This window comes from Streptopelia decaocto (assembly GCF_964273445.1).
Source record: "Streptopelia decaocto genome assembly, chromosome: 11".
NCBI lineage: Eukaryota > Metazoa > Chordata > Aves > Columbiformes > Columbidae > Streptopelia > Streptopelia decaocto.
The window spans coordinates 9,754,486-9,771,388 of NC_138666.1; the positions used below are offsets into that span (position 1 = coordinate 9,754,486).

Below are 16,903 nucleotides of genomic sequence, written 5' to 3' on the forward strand. Positions count from 1 at the left end.
CTATGTTACTGTTGGTTAAAGAACACGATTGCTTCATTGAACATTCTTCATATTCCACAAGGAATCAACAAGTACCCAAACTACATCCATTTGACTACAAACAAGACATTGACATGGATGGACCTCACTCAACACAGTCCATCGAAGCAGAAACCTCCCTTGTGCAACTAGCTTTTCAAGCCACCAGGAACAACCCAGATTCCCAGCTAGAATAAATGCATAGCTACCAGAAAAATACCTGCACATTGCATCAGTTTACTCCAATGGCTCATCCATCCACTACTCCAGAGTCCATGTAACTTTCTACTTTCAGTTTCCTATCTTCTTCCAGCTTACAGTGTAACAAGAGAGAAATGTAATGTTTTGTTTTGTAATATAATGTAATGTTTTGAGATGCCTTTGCAATCACATTATAAACAAAGTTGGTAAATTAAATCCAAGGTATGAGAAGGGAGAGAGAACTGCTGATCCTTTTTCAAAAATGGATCACTTCTGTAGTAATTTTGCAAGATCACTCTCATCCTGAAAATTTCAGCGTAGTCGAGGTTTCCCTGACTTTCTACTCCTGAAATAAATCTTAGCCTCTAAAGCAAAAGCAAAGTGGTAGTTTGTCAGAAGGGACTATTAGGAGTGTATACAAAGCATCCAGGCCACCGAGAGCAAGACACTGGAACCGACTGGCACCTGGTTCCCCAACAGGTATTTTCTTTGCAGGAAGATTGAAGGGTAGTACGAAGAGCACAACACTCTAAGGCTTGCTGTCAGTCACTCTCCCACGCTCAGACTGATTTTTTAATCAGATTTACAACCATTATGAAAATGAATAGCCATCAAAATCAAGAGGGAAGATGCAGCCTGGCCAGGAAGACAAAGAAACTTTGTTTTTCCTCCAACTCCTACCAGTGATTTATCGTGAACATGAGGGCAAGGCACTCCAGCTGATACTATCAGCACATGCAGCTGATTCTTGGTGCCCAAGCTCAGATGCTCCAGAATGAACCACAGATGCACACACCAACTGAGCAGGGACTGCAAATCACCATGAACCAACAGTAGCAGACATGTCTGAAAGGTCCAATCTGCATTTATTTGTCTCTTTGTTTTCCCCATGTATAAAACCACTGACCATAAAGCACTTTGAGACAGCTGAAGCACAATGAAGTTGAAACCCAAGGACTTGTAGAATGAAGTCATTACACTGTCATCCAAAAGTCATTTTTTTCTGATTGTCTTAAAGGGCAAAAATGATCCATTTTTTTGTTGTTGTTGTTGTTGTTCAGAGAAGGTCAAACAGACATTCATATTTATGGAAAATATACACACCCTTACTATTTTGATTAAAAAGTTCAATTCCACTTGGCAAGTTTCAGAAGCTTCTTTTAAAAAGCAGTTTCTACTTTACTATTAATAATGTCCATCCCTGAAAATGGATAACGAAGTCATTCAGTCTTATTTTAGGTGCTTGCACAGACAGAACAAAAACATTGCTTGCTCACAATACGCACTAATTGTATTACAGCAGCAAACACAAAACTCCGTGGTACAACAGAACCTCATTAGAACAGGAACCAGACATGGTAAGAGACACCTGCCAACCCCAAAAGCTTATATTTAAATAGCCAAAACAGACAAAGACTTAGAAGAAAGAACCATGTAAAAAACAGCAATATCACAGCTTTACCACTGAGAAATATCCACTCCATATCGTTTGAAATCTACTGTTGGGAACACAGCACGGATATCTTTAGGTTTAGGGGGGAAAAAGAAAGTTTTCTTTTAAAAATTACCCAAACTGCCTACCTGCACATGCAATTACTTAATTTTGCTCAGTTAGATGTTAATTGTCTATACATAAATAAAGGAGGAGACAGCTTTTTTGTTTACAAAATTCTTGCCTCACCTTTTGGTTAACACCACCAGAAATCTCAGCCATAAAATATGCATGGACATCTGTGCACTTCAAAACTATGCACAACTTACTTATAAATAAGAGGAAAAAAAAATATTTTGCAATTATTTGCAAGCACAGTTCTTCTTTAGGTCTAAGAAATATATTATATAAAATAATTACATTTGGGAATACAATTGTGTATTCTCAAAAAAACAAAATCTCACAAAACCTAAATCCATTTCTGGGTGCTTTGAGTTTTCAAAAGAAAAAAAGTATTTTATTTTATTCAGTTTTTCTTTAAGCACTGGAAACCCAAGATGCAAAAGCACCTTAGTGATAGTCCCAAGCATTCAACATCACCATTCTTAGTATCATCCAATTAGAGATCTGGAGTTTGAGAAGAATTGAATATTCATTTTTTATTCATCTTTTTTTGAAGCCCTGGTTATTACTCTTCTCCTCAATGAGAGTGAAAGCAATTTTTCCTTTTACATTTTCCATCCAGTGAGAAAAATCACACAATCTCTCAGCTGCAAGAACAAGAACCCTGGGGAACCTGCAACATACTTGGAAAAGTGCAAGAGCTCTTACCTTTGAAACGAGTGGTAATTCTGAGCAGACAAGGCAGAGACACTTCAAAGGCCCGTGAAAGGCTTATCCCATTTTAAACCTCAGACTTTGCCACTGGCTCCAAAGTGAAAATGGCTACAGGTGTGAATATCAAGCAAAGTAACAGCAGAAACAGCAGCACTGTCTTCCTCTGCCTCTGAGAAATTGGGGGCAGCTGCCCCTGTAGAGGGTTCATCCTTGTGCAAGCTTCAGCCAGGATCACATACCACAGCAGAATGGCAACAAATTTCAAGACCAAATGGAGTGAAAAAGAGAACAATTCGCAGTAAGAAGCATTTTTTTTCCTTAATAAACCTCTATTGTCCAGGGAGAACAGACAGGAGGAGTTGGCACTTGGCCTGCGGAGCGGCAACCAGCAGGACCTTTCTGGGAATCCGAAGGACGTGCATCCCAGCAAGCCAGACCACGTACCCCTGCATCACTGACAGCAGCTCGTTCTCCTCCCATAGCACAATGACTTTTCGGGGACGTGAATTTAAAAAAAAAAAACTAACCCTACAATAAAACACACATACACCACCAACACACCTTGCTTGCTCTGTCAGTAATTATATTTGCTGATCCACCACAACTCTGCTGAATAATTAAACATTAATACACCACAGCAAATTGCATGTGTTTTCCCCCGCTTTTCAGGAGATGAAGATGCAGAGGAAGCACTTGGTCCCATGGTCCGTCACACACTGAAGATGCTCATTGCTGCCCTTGCCAGGGCCAGAATGCAGTGAGCACACATTGGCATAAAACGGATGAAATATCAACAGCTTCTATACTGGTTCTGTCCAACAGGGAAACTTCCAGCATACCTCTTGCCCATAAAAGAGCCACTTATCCTAGTGCAGGCTGCTCAACACCTCAAGATCTGCCAAACAAAGACAAAAAGCGGGGCTCTATTTTGCAGAAAGCCGTACAAGCCATCGCCCCCAACCAGCAGCCAACCTGAAAGCTGCACCGTGATCTTTCGCTGAACCTTCCTGGGTTTCTGAACAGCATATCCTGCTATTCACGTTACAGGCAATGAATGGTAATCCCCCTCCTCAAATTACCCTACTGATTTCAACAGAGCGAGACCAAGAATGTACGTGACCGACTGTACTTCCAGTTCAGATTTTACTCGCTGCAACTTGACGAGTTTCTTGAGCTCAATTAGTAACAGGCACACATCTAGCAGACATGCTCAAATCCAGGAAAAAATGTGACCTTTTTTAAAATATATCTAAAAATAAGGAAAAATACTTAAAATTATTTTAAAATATACTGAAATCTCAGATTCAAGTAGAAGGAAATAGCCTTCACTCATGCCCTGGACACCACATTCTGTGATTTGGCATGTTACCTGCTTTTGGATTTCCCATTCTATTGGCCCCGTCCCATCAGTCATGAGACAGCCCAAGAGGCAAAGTCACGAAATCACTTTAAGTACTGGAAATGCCAGTATTGGTAACATCCAAGGTCCACAAACCCTGAAACTAGACCTCCTCCTCCAAAACCTGGAGAGTACTGTTATATTCTCCTAATTTTTAAGCCTCTGAAGTGAAGGCCTTTTAATTTGGCTTCTGGTTCTGACTTCTTCATGTTTTCCTCCACAACGGCAAGAGCTAAAACTTCACTCACCATTGACGTGTTCGGTTATAATGTATGCTTTTCAATTGTCTTTCTCCTTTCCTGGTATTGCCCCTGCATTCTGAAATATTGTGCAAAACAGGAAAATTGTACGCAATGATTTAATAATACATTGTTTTTGGCAGCGATTCCAGCCTACAATGTTCCCCTCTTTCTTCTTCCTCAACAGCCTGGCAGACTATAGGCTGAAACAGCTCCCTGATCCAGTTAAAAGACAACAAATCTGCAAAAGGTTCTCACAAAGAAGTGCTCCTCAGCCAGTTCATGTAGTTTTTATCAACTTGACCCTGCAAACTGTTAAGTCCATACAAGAGACAGACCAAAGCAGCGCGGCACAGATGCCAAAATGACCGGCACAGGCCAGGACTACCTAAGACAGACTTACTGCAAGTGACACTATCAGACTGTGCAAAGGAAATTATTTTATTGAGCGTACACACATGCACAAGCGCTCTGTATAGGTTATACATGCTAAAGTATCAATCATCTTCAGACGTTATTATTTATGGAATTATGCACTACATGTCTACAAACACATGCAGGCGCAGAACAAAACTGTTGCAACTAGCTCTGCTCAAAACACTAACAAACAAGCCACAATCTACCCATGCAACCCACAATCTAATTGCTTCTGAAGACTCCAAAAGGCTTGAACTATTTGAGGTAAGCCTCTTCTTTCATCAATCCTATGTGGAGAGGTGAGACAACCCTATCAGTCCAGCCAGGCGTACTAACACAGAAGGAAATGAGAGAAGCCACTTTATTGTATCACGTTAAAGCTCCCAAGTTGTCTAGGAACTTCAAAAGTATGAACAAATTATATGCAATAAGTTAAACAGCTCAAAATAATAAATAAATAAATAAATCACTCCTCTCTATGTTCTAAACCTACCTCCTTTTTCCTCCAAAAACATCCCTCAGTGTCCACAGTTCTGCCAATGATTTGGGTGGGACCAAGACTTCAGCCTCTGTTCTCCCACCCTTGCTAACACCTCAAACCTGAGCTTGCAAACCAGAACGCTGATGCAAACAGGACTCTCAGACCAGCCTTTCACTGCTGAAAAATTAAACATCCTTTTTCTGTTTCACAGAGTCGTAGAATCATAAAATGGCTTGGGTCAGAATGGACCTTTAAGGATCATCTAGACCAACACCCCTGCCCTTCCACTAGATAAAGTCACTCCAAGTCTATCCAACTTGATCTTGTGTACTTCCAATTATGGGGCATCCACAACTTCTCTGGGCAGCACATCCTTTCCCAGAAGGACTTCAATGACCTAGCAGACTCTTCCCACCACTAATTACCATGTTCCACTACAAAAAAAATGAAGATGATCTCACAGTTCCACGGAGGCCCGGCCCATGAGGGACGCTGAGCTCCTCCGGTCCCACTCCAACGCAGGATCAGGTCCCTGTTGAGGACCAGACGCAAGTCACCAGCATCCTCAGGGGACCATTACCACCACATCTCTATTCCCCAGCCAAAATGCAAAAATGAGGCAAAAGTAATTCTGAGTATCCTTTTTATTTCTGCTTCAAAACATGTAAAATTTACTGGGTGGGTGTTAACACTAATAGCCTTAAGAGCTCTCACTCTATCAATGAATATACCTTCTGTTTTCATATTTTATATAAGCTCTGTGACATATAAACACATACCTTAACACTACTGACTTATAAATATGCTTTTTAACCACTGCAGGAACCATATATTCAAAGGTATGTTTGGTAGGCATTAAACAACTCTAAAGAAACATCATTTTAGGTTTTCTTATGCCAAGGTACAACCTAATATAGCAATAACATAAGCTTGTTACAATGGAGGAATATTCCATTAAATTACTGAGTCTTCAGAAAAATTTGGGTTTCATTAACGCAGGCGCACTTCTGAAACAGAATCTCAGTTTCAACAGCATAGATAACCTGGAGCAATTTGTTCTCAAATTGCAGAGAATTCTACATTATCATGGGTTGTATGCAAATTATGAGATTCAGTGCTCTCTCTCATGTGCCTGAAGAAAAGGCCTGATAGATAACAACAGGGTAGCCCAGAATAAGCAAAAACATGTACACCCAAAACACCTGGGTACCACTCTTATCAAATGAAAACAATCATTTACAATAGAAAACAATGAGAAATATTATTTTTAAACAGTAATTTAGCATCCCATTGTTATAACGGCTTAAAAAACTATCTTAAATTGCTTTGTTATTTGTATTCATCCTTATTTATACACGTAATGATGGTAGGCCCATCAAGCTAGTTTAAAGTCACATTCGCAGAGCCCCATCAATAGCACGGGACTTAAAGACAGCATTGGGTTTACCAAACAGGCTCTTTTTAATATTATTATTATTATAGCTAATTCATTATCATTCTGTTTGGAATGTGGATAACACTACAATATTTCTTTTCCAGGCAAGCTTTAAAAAAATATATTCTTATAAGATTGTTTTGAAACTTCTGAGCTCTGCATAATACTTCCCACTTAAGCTAAGTGTTTTTCAAGGGAAATTTAATTTTTAAAAGCATGTTTTTCTAACTAATGGGAACCTGCACTAAAGTAAACAATGAGTTCGGCTTAATAGGAATTTTAGTTCTATCTTTACCAAAAGAAGGAAGGAAAGACATGTAATAGCATGCTGAAACACATGCAGTAGCAGAATTGTTGAATTTCAAAAAACAATTAGAAGACAATTTTCTACTCCACTTCTCCTATTTGAAACAGATCATCTTGCCCTGCCTCATTTAATATTAATTGGGTATGTTTTTGTTGCTCGAAGAAAATATAAATGCAGTTCCCTAATCCACTTATGTTCTTGTTTCAAATATATTTCTGATTAGCTAGTTTGTCAATAAACTATTGTCCTCATACATCACTTTCATATAGAAAAAAATGTTTAAAACACACTCAGATCTTTCCAGGATTGTCACCAGCTCCGAATATAACGTTACATTACAGCCAGCTTACCTGCCAAGGCAAAACCAAGAAAGGCGAAATGGGCATGAAAAGCCAAAGTTTCCACCTCCTTGACGGATATTAATAAGTAACTTCATGGTTTCAATTATGTCTTATCTTCCCAGATGGGAATTCGAGAGGTCATCCCCAGCCAGTGAAAATGAATCCCTTTTTTATTCTTGCCTTGTCTGTTGAGTATACATATGTATCACAAGTCTGTCTTGCAACGCAGGACTTGAAAACTCGCTGTCCTGCACATCTACACCCAACCGGTGCAAGAAAAAGAATAAAAGAGAAAAACTGGGCAGAGACATGAAAGGGACAAGGCAGGAGGATATTAAAAGCATGGAAGTTCAGTTACAAGGCTACTTTTAAACTACTGAAAATGAAGTTTTAACATTGCTGCTGCAGATAGCCATAGCGTTATTCTTCACACACACAGGGAAAAAAAAAAACACACAAGAAATATTAAATTGGATTTTATTTCTGCCTTTGTTTTTACTACAACTGCCCTTCAAGCTGTGCAAGGACAGACCTCACTGGCAAAAAAAAATGAGTAAGGGCGCTACATTTGAGTTTGGTAGGTGTTTATAAAACAAATATTATTCCTCCCATGGGGAAGAAAGTCAGATCATCCCCAGGCAAGCTGTTGTCTGGCAAACAAAGTTTCTAAGTATCAAAATTTCCTACTGGGACTTTAGCATTCACATCAATTAAAAAAAAAAATCTGTGTTTACTTTCACCAAAAAAAACCTTCACCAGAATGAAAACCTGGACAAGATGTGAGTGAAACTGTAATGGTGAAACTGTACTATATTTAACCCATTCTTTGAGAAATGAGAAACATGAAGCAAACAATGGAAACAACACGTAAATCAGATAAAGTCCCTACACCTACAGTTATGGGACTCTCCACAAGGTAATACCTTCCCATTTGTTAACTGAGCGCATGTACCAATTCAGAATACAAGTATTAATATTCTTTTTTTATTAACATGGACTTATTTTAAGCAGTCACTTGTGATGTCAGAAAAAGCACTTCGCAGAGAACATGTTTTTTCCTCCTGAAACTTTGCTAAAATAAGATGGTCTAACACTTGTTCCATTGCATTCTTGCCTAGCGCTTCTGCTACAGAAAGCTGTCTTGTCAGCACTAAATATTTAGCTGCCTAATTAAACAATGGAAGTAGTTACTTCTCACAAAAAAAAACCTGTAGGGAGCGTCTTATTACACAGACTTGTATACGGGCACATACAGTGTCTACATGTGGAAAAAACTACAGATGAGTAATCCATATACAAAATAATACTAACTCTTATACTGCAGCCTGGACATTGGCAAGTAAGAGCTTATGGGGAGAAGCCTTCAATTCAAATGTGTTTCTCAAATGACAATAAAAAGACTAGAAAGTGCCTAGAATCAACAAATAACTTACCCACTGTACTCAAGGACATAACTTGCCCGATCTGGACTTAGCTGTCATTACAACTTTTGCTTTCAAATGCAAAACAAAGTGATGTTATTTTCCTGTTCAATTTTATTCATGTTACATAGAATGCAGTAAAACTTGTCGTGCCAGAGGATTTGCAAAGGGATGATGTGAAGATTAATTACTGGCTGCTCATAGAGCACCCTGCCTGTGGAAAGCCCTATGTGTAAAAATGACCTTGTTATCAAAGTTGTTGAGTGCTCCTGATGCTCACGTTCAATGGGCGGTATGGATATTTTTCTACAGCTCTTGAAAACCAAATTAGTTTGCATTTAAATATCTACCTACAGTTCCAGAAGGTTTTGGCATTTTGCCTGTACCCTACTTCCGTAGGGGGTAGGGGTTAAACTACCACTTAATTTTGCTTAAAACACATCTTTTCAGGTTAAAATTAAAAAAGAGTAAAATCTAGATATCATAGAACCAATATCTGAAAGATACCTGTTAAATGTACTTACACATTCAGGCAACAAGTGAAAGTGATCTTATCCTATTTGCCCTAATTACTCCCTGGAAACCAAAGACACTACTTGAAATAATGAAGGACTGATATTTCTGCGAACAACAGTATCTACTTGGTGAGTTAGCGGTGGAAAAAAATGATAAGGCGCAAGACCCAGCAGGAAGAGCACTGCTTAAACAAAATGGAGCCTGCGACGGTACGTACAATGTTTTAGTATCTTCTTGCTATTTATATACATAAAATAATTAGGAATGAGAACACCTCAATGTTAATTAAAGCACAGCCTCACAGGACTAGAGAAATTCTTTCGGAGATGGATTCTCTGGTGACAGCATTGCCAGCGAGCAGAGCTTGACGTCGCCTGCACAAACACAACTTCACGCCTGGCGTTGCCACATCGCAGAGATTCACGTCTGAAGCACAATCGTGCCTCTCTCTGCCGGTATCCTGCTCTGCTCAGAAATAACCAGTGACAGATCCTGCCAGGAAAACGCCTCATCTCCACTGATATTCAACTTCCCCTCTACGCTGACGGTATCTTAATGCAACGAAGAACTGCAAAAGCTCCTTCTGTTCGTGTCTTTTGGGGGTTTTCTCCAGCAATGCTTGACCGAGGGCTCCTTCTCCCTTTACACAGTACTTCTATCAAAGAAAGAAAAATATTCCCTCGGAAACATCCTCGACAGCCCAGTGTTAACGGCCAGCAGAGCTGACATTGTGGCACAAAAAACAGAGCTCCGTGAGAACAGGCAGCTGGCCTACCTGAAGGTTAAAGGAGCTCCCACTGAAAAGCTGCTCTGAATACTCGCTCACGATGCATCTACACACACCACGTCTCTGCGTACCCGAGTGTGAAAAAATCCAACCTCCGAGCACAGCCCAGACTGGGTGAAACCCACTGAAATACACCATTAACAGAAATGCACACAAAAGCCAATCCACTTGCTCATATCACCGGTGTCCTATAGGAAGGCCAGAATGAAGCCATTGAGAAAAACGAGACGTTAACATATACATCAAAAAAGGACGCAACTGAAGTACCGAATGATTAAAAAATCTGTGTAAAACATGTTTTGTGAGTTATGATAATTGATATTAGACAAAATTTGGGTGTAGTCACATCACATACTAATATTCAAATAACACTGTCCATGAAATTTTAACTTGTACATGTAAATATAAATCATATTTTTAAAGACTGTATCTGTTTATTGCACATCTTTTGCACTGTTGATATCACCCTCTCGCATTTTTCTCTTGCATCATTTTCCATCAAGAAGAAAACCCTGAAGGAATCTCCATATTTTACGATCACATTCGACAGCATCTGGGCAGGTTATGTGACCACCAAATCAGAGCCCCAAGACCAGGCCTAAAACAAAGCAGAGCAAAGCCTGTGCAAACCCGGAGCCTTTGCTCTCCCATGAAAAGCATCTTCCACCTCCCTCACCTCCAACTTGGCCAGCTTGCCAGCAGATAGATCTGCCGGTTCAGATAGAAATGGATCGGCGTGGCGATTTCATGTCAGTGGCATGTTAGGGAGGCATGAATTAAAAACAAGAAGGGAAAATAATAATAGTAATAATAATATTACTAATAATAATAGTAAGAATAATAATAAACATTAGACTTGCTCAAAAAAAACCCACTGAAACTACCAAATTAAATATCCCTAGGATTACAAAGAAGGGAAAAAAAAATCCCCGCAGGCATTCCGGGATTCTCGCAAGCCGAGCCCCCCCTCGCACACCGACCCCCCTCGGGGGGGCCCGCACGGCCCGGCGGCCACGGCACAAAGGCGCGGGCAGTTCCCCCCGCAACGCGCCCCCGGCCCCGCGGCAGCTCAGTCCCCGCAGATGCCCCGCGGGGCGGGGAAGCCGCCGGGGCCGCGCTGTGTCCGCCCCCCGCGGCGGTACCGGCGGGCCCGGCCGGGCTCTTACCGTGGCCGAGGCGACGCTGTTGTCCGCCAGGGTCAAGTGGTGCGGCTCCCACCGCCGCAGGAACTTGGAGGTGAGGATCTTGCTGAGAAACGTCCGGGGGTGCCGGATGACACACACCTGGATGTCCCCCTCCTGCAGCAGCTTGTACCTCATGCCGTTGCAGTGGAGCAGGGCTCTCCGGCACGGCGCGGCACCCATTTTATTCCCCTCGGGAGCAGACATCTCGCCCAGCAGCGGCTTGCTCTCCTCGGTCTGCCTGCGGTCGCTGCCGCCGCCGGAGCCGCCGGTGCGATCCATGGCAGCCCCGCGGGTCGGGGGTGGCGCTCGGCGGCGGCCGCCCCGGGAAGACCGGTCTCTACGGGCGGCAGAGACGGGTATACCAAATAAAATTACAAATAATTTAAAAAAACAAACAAACAAAAAAGAAATCCAACCCCACGCGGCGGATTAAAAAAAAAAAAAAAGGAAAAATTTAAAAAAAATGTCCGGGAAGATGGGGGAAGGGATTGAACCGCACCGGAGCGGGGAGAAGGGGGGAAAAGGGAAGCGATAAAAATCCTTATTCAAACTTCCAAATCCGCCCCCGGCGGGTCCCCCTCACGGCTCTCAGAGCGCCGCGTCCATGCTCGCGGGTGGGCGCCGGCCGAGCGGAGGGTCGGCTCCCGGCGGGGGCGGCAGACAAAAGCCGGCGGTGGGGGCTCCTGACGGCGGCGGCGGGGGAAGCTGCGGGGCGTCCGGCCGCGGTTCCTTCCTTCCCCCCGGGGCGTGTGCGCGGGAGCGTGCGGCGGGCGCGCGTGTGCATGTATGTGGGTGCGGGTGAGCGTCCGTGGGTGCGGGCGTTGGGGGGCGGGGGGGGGAAACGTGTGTGTCCACGCTCGTCGCCGCCGCCGCGGGAGGAGGAGGCGGCGAGAGGAGCGAGCGCTGCCGATCAGCCTCTCTCGCCGGAGCGGCTCCGGGAGCAGCCGATTGGTTCCGAGGGGGTCATGTGCCGCCCTCGCTGACGTCAATGGCCGCCGAAGCCGCTTAGGGCAGCGGCGGCGAGAGGTGCGCGGGAAGCGCTGGGGCCGTTGTGCCTCCTCCTCCATTCTCCGTTTTTCTCCTCACAGGGGCCGCGTCGTCCCCGTCCCCCTTCAGCCGCGTCCCTCGGCGGGGCGGCCGCCCCGCCGAGGGACGCGGCTGAAGGGGGACGGGGACGACGCGGCGCCACCCGCCTGGTCGATGTCAATTCACCAGAAGGGATGGGAGGGGAGCCCGGGGGTGATCACGGAATCACAGAATGTCAGGGATTGGAAGGGGTCTCGAAAGCTCGTCCAGTGCAATCCCCCCATGGAGCAGGAACACCCAGATGAGGTTACACAGGAAGGTGTCCAGGCGGGTTTGAAGAGAAGGAGACTCCACAACCCCCCTGGGCAGCCTGTTCCAGGCTCTGTCACCCTCACTGAGAAGAAGTTTCTTCTCATATTTAAGTGGAACCTCCTGTGTTCCAGTTTGTACCCATTGCCCCTTGTCCTATTATTGGTTGTCACCAAGAAGAGCCTGGTTCCATCCCCCCTTTACATTTTTATAAACATTAATGAGGTCACCCCTCAGTCTCCTCCAAGCTAAAGAGACCCAGCTTCCCTCAGCCTTGCTGGTATGGTGCTGAACAGAACAATTGTTTACAAATTTAAAAAAAATATTTAAAAAATGCCCTCCCTTCTAAGATCTCTAAACTGCTCAGTAATGCCATGTGCAGTATGGTTGCCGCATCAAAAGAAATTGTACCATTTATATTTGATTTAAAAGGTAGTGGTAGACCTTGGATCTCATTTCCAATTTCCTCCATTGAACAACCAGGTTAGGACCAACAAAAAAACTACATTTCATATAATTCATGCGCATGCCATTAAACTGTGGAACTCACCATGGTGGGTAGTGCAACGGTCCAGAATTTAGGAGGAATTTATAGCACTGTTTCACTTGACACTTCAGAAACATTTGGAGAAAGTATAAACCTTCATGCTTAAAAGTTTAAGCTCTTCTCTAGTTGAGGGAGGTTGGGAAAGGGATTATCTGCTTTGGGATGAAATTATTGTTTCTCAGAGTGTACCTGTGCTGGGTTTCTGGTGGCATCTCCAAGTGCAGTAGTTCTCAAATGAGATGTGATGATGCCGGGTGAGGTACCAGCAGTTACAAACTCTTCCATCTGATAAATTCGCATCACAAGTCACTCAGATTATCTGTTGGAGAGGCGAGCTGCAAGTGAGAGGGTTTGGGAGCCTTTGCCATAACGCCTTTTGTAGTGGCTGCTGTCAAAGACAATACACATGAACTAGCCGGACCACAATTACTGTGAGCACGTCCATTACATATGTTATTATAGAGCTGTTGTGTTGAAATAGGCTTGCGCTTGACAGGAGAATTGCTGTTTAAACACTTTCAGGAAGGAAGGTTTTTGTAATGTATCAATTAGTAGCAAATTCGAGGGATACTTTTGTTGCATGTGAGCAACAAAATAATTTATAAAAAGCTAGGAAGTCTCCGGAGTACCAGTTGATAGAACGATGCAGAATTACACAATGACATGAAGAATACAACCAACAGGAAGACAAAAGTCTCTTTTAAAGAGGTTCAAATTGTCAGTATCTCATAGCCCTGGTAATTACTTACCTCCTGAACTTAAACAAACTGACTGGTCATTGTGCACTAAACATTACAGGCGGTTCCCACAGAGCTTTGTATACTGTATACTGCTGGGGTTGAATGACGCACGCATTTACACTGAAATAAAACCAGATCTACTCATACCTGTGAATATGCGTGGATCTGCAACAAAAATAACAATAATAAAGTCTTGCAAACCAAATCTTTAAAAGACAGCTTTGTATAGACGTAAGCTTTTTACTGCAGGAACTGTCTGTTTCTAGGAGTTCCTGGGGTGCCGGATCCAAGGGAGACCTGTTCTTGTATGACCTGCGGCACTGCTGTGGTACAAAAAATAGTAGTGTCAATCGTAGGACTATTTGCAGACATCCACCTGCACCAATGCTTCGACCAGCAAGAACTGCAACCTGCGTGATTATTTTGGTGAAAGTTTGTGCAAACTATCCACCTGCTCAAACCACTCCTTTAAATCTACCACAATTGTCATCTCTGAGAGCTGCTTGCCAGTGGGAGGATGGCATGTAAAGATTGTGGTGTTCTTAAGTGAATTTCCTGGCAAATTAGAGCAGATATTTTCCACTTGTGTTCCAGAGAAAGCACCAAAAAAAGCGAGGCTGGTATATAGCGGTTAACACACATGTTACCTGAAAGGATCCAAGCCTCCGCTGGGAATCCACCGTTCCAAAATGCTGAAATCCACTGAGATATTGCAAAAGCACAGCGCGTCAGGCAGCGCCGCTGCTAGCAACCCTCACTGGGGACAGAGGTCCGAATCCTCCGCAGTGCTCTGTGCTTGCAGCTCCTGCTGGATCCCCGGCTCGCAGCCTGCAGGTGTTCTCTCTGAGGTAAACTCAGCACAGAATGATAAGATCAAGGTATGAAATCTCACATTGCCTGGCAGAACGCGGCAACCGAAAACCCTGTCTAGACAAGTGAAATCGAAACGCATAGCTTGCTGAAACGCACGGTAGCTATCCAACCTGCAGTAAATGGCTGATGTGTGACCCAGGGCTGGACAAATTAACACCCCTTCTTGTGTCCCTTCTAAATTATACCGAGCAGAAGTTGGATGAATGGCATTCCCAGCTTCGTGTTTTTCCAGTCTTCCTCTTCTGGCTCCACACAGCCCAATAGACATCTCAGGTATACATGCTTGGAAAAATTCCAAGGTGGCATTTGAGGGTTGCTGTATGGTTTGTTTTTCTCCCCAGAATCTAATCTTTATGAGCAAATCCAACCAGAAGTTTATTGTGAAAGCGGGACATAATCATTCAAATAATAAACACTGAGCAAATAATTCATAATAAATAGGACATCAGTGAAAATGTACCTCTAGCTACTAACAAGGTGCTTACGGGCATGCTGTCAGTTTTGAATAATTCAAGAATTTGTGAGGCTTTCTATGAAATACTTCTGTGCCAGAACAGAAAGGCAGGCTTTGGAAATTAAAATTGAGTAGTTTATTTAGTATTGTTGATATTACTACCAAGTAGAAGCTTTTTCATAATAATCATGGCCTGTAGGTACAGGTCAGATTTTAAGGGGGAGAGTCAGAAAGAGACTTGTCTCATTCTGTGGAGATATCAGTGCAATTGGTCCAAAAGGAGAGTGGGGCTGGCAGGGAAGCGGGCAGGGGTGAAGATGTGTCCTCCAGGAGAGAGGCCAGTGGCAGGAGGACAGTCCAGATCCACCCGCCAGTCCTGTGCGCTGCTCCCGAGCTGCCCTTTCATTTGCACTTCTTTGTAACTTGCTCTTACTATTCACTGCCAGTTCATAGTTGGTTTTGTAAACCAAAGCATCACTTGAGGAAAATTGCTGTAGCCTGGAAAACTGGGATATCCCCACCATGCAGTTTAAGACAGACTTCCAGGTAAGTGACAGAAGAATAGTTTAAGACTTTTTTTTCCCCTCCTCAAAACTACCAAATCTGTTGTTGTCTGTATTGTTCAGAATATTCATCTGCTCATATGCCTGTGAAACCAGAAAGGCCCAAGAGCACAATCATCTGGAAATTCCAGCTGCAATTCCAGTCTTAAAAAAAAAACACTTTTTGTGCATTTCCAGCCTTTGGTCTCTTGCCTGTCTACACTCATGTCAATCAGGTGTTCTGCAGAGGTCACTCCTGGCTGCCAAAACAGAAGCACTGGCCTGACATACCTTCTTAAGCTCAGTAACACCCACTGATAACCATGTGTTGAAACAAAAACAATGTGATATTCTGACAAAAAAAAGATGGGGATATGTGAGTAGTGCTCAGTGCCAATAACACAGGTTGCATTGCAGTGGGGGGCTTGGAAAACCCATGAGAAAACACTTCAGATGCCAAAACCCACGCAGGAAAAAAAAATATTGCCTAAAGGAGCCTTGTTTGAGAGTAAACCCATGCAGTGGCATTAGGGGACAATGTGTGCGAGGGGAGTGAAGGAGCAGCTGTTGAAAGGGACAGATAGAAACTTTGAGATGCCTTGACAGGGGATAAGCTTTCCCAGGGAGAGAGCACCCTCCCTGAAGGGGCTTGGCTGGATTTGTAGTACGCTTTCAAAGAGAAAACCAGAAAAAGGAATAAAATAAGCCGTTACTCCACCTTTGAATTATTCCTAATTCATTTTACAGAACTACAGTATTAACAGTTGTTTTGGCAAACTCTTTCTTCAGTCAAAGAGGAAAGAAAAGAAATCTCCTTTTATTGTCGCACTGAAATTTTCTGTCGGAGGCTGTAAGGGCCTACCGCATTCATGCTTTCTGTAAAAATACCCACTGCTCTTGTCTGCTCAACATGGCCCTGAGAGTTGCCCTTCCAGAGATGTGGGACGGACACAGTTTTTCCACGCACCAGGAATTCCCAGCTTGTATTCAATATCCATTTAGACTCTTACACAGCAGCTGTCCCTCTCATCTTCAAATCCTCGATGCATATTAAAGATAATGGAGCTTTCTTCCCTTATTCGCAGAGGTGCTGTGTGGCTTATGGAATTCATTAGTCAATGCTTGCAAATTGCCATTGTTGACTCAGAGCAAATTCCTGCTATCAGACTCACTAGTCAGCTCATTTTCATAACAATGCTGCATTGTTAAAAAATACTTTTAAACCATTCTTTAGTGAAACTGGGGATACAACACATTCAAGCAAACACATAAAACATAAAAGAGATGCTGTATCAGTAATGCTGGAAGTCCTGCATTTGAAGTTTGTTTAAATTAATCAGCATGATAGTGTTAAGAGAATTCAGCAAGTCACAAAGCATTGTTTCCCAAAAGAAGTG

General features: G+C 43.1%; 1 protein-coding gene across 2 annotated transcripts in view; it reads right to left on the reverse strand.

Moving 5' to 3' along the window:
• CMIP (c-Maf inducing protein) overlaps window positions 1-11,897 on the reverse strand; it is a 130,569-nt gene extending 118,672 nt beyond the window's left edge. Inside the window, exon 1 of one of the 2 annotated variants that reach the window (XM_082062931.1) lies at window positions 10,998-11,897. In XM_082062931.1, the coding sequence (XP_081919057.1) occupies window positions 10,998-11,294 (297 nt within the window). In that variant the 5' untranslated portion in view covers window positions 11,295-11,897. The remainder of the gene's footprint in view (window positions 1-10,997) is intronic. The other variant, XM_082062932.1, reaches the window with a different exon arrangement.
• Window positions 11,898-16,903: the final 5,006 nt, after the last annotated feature.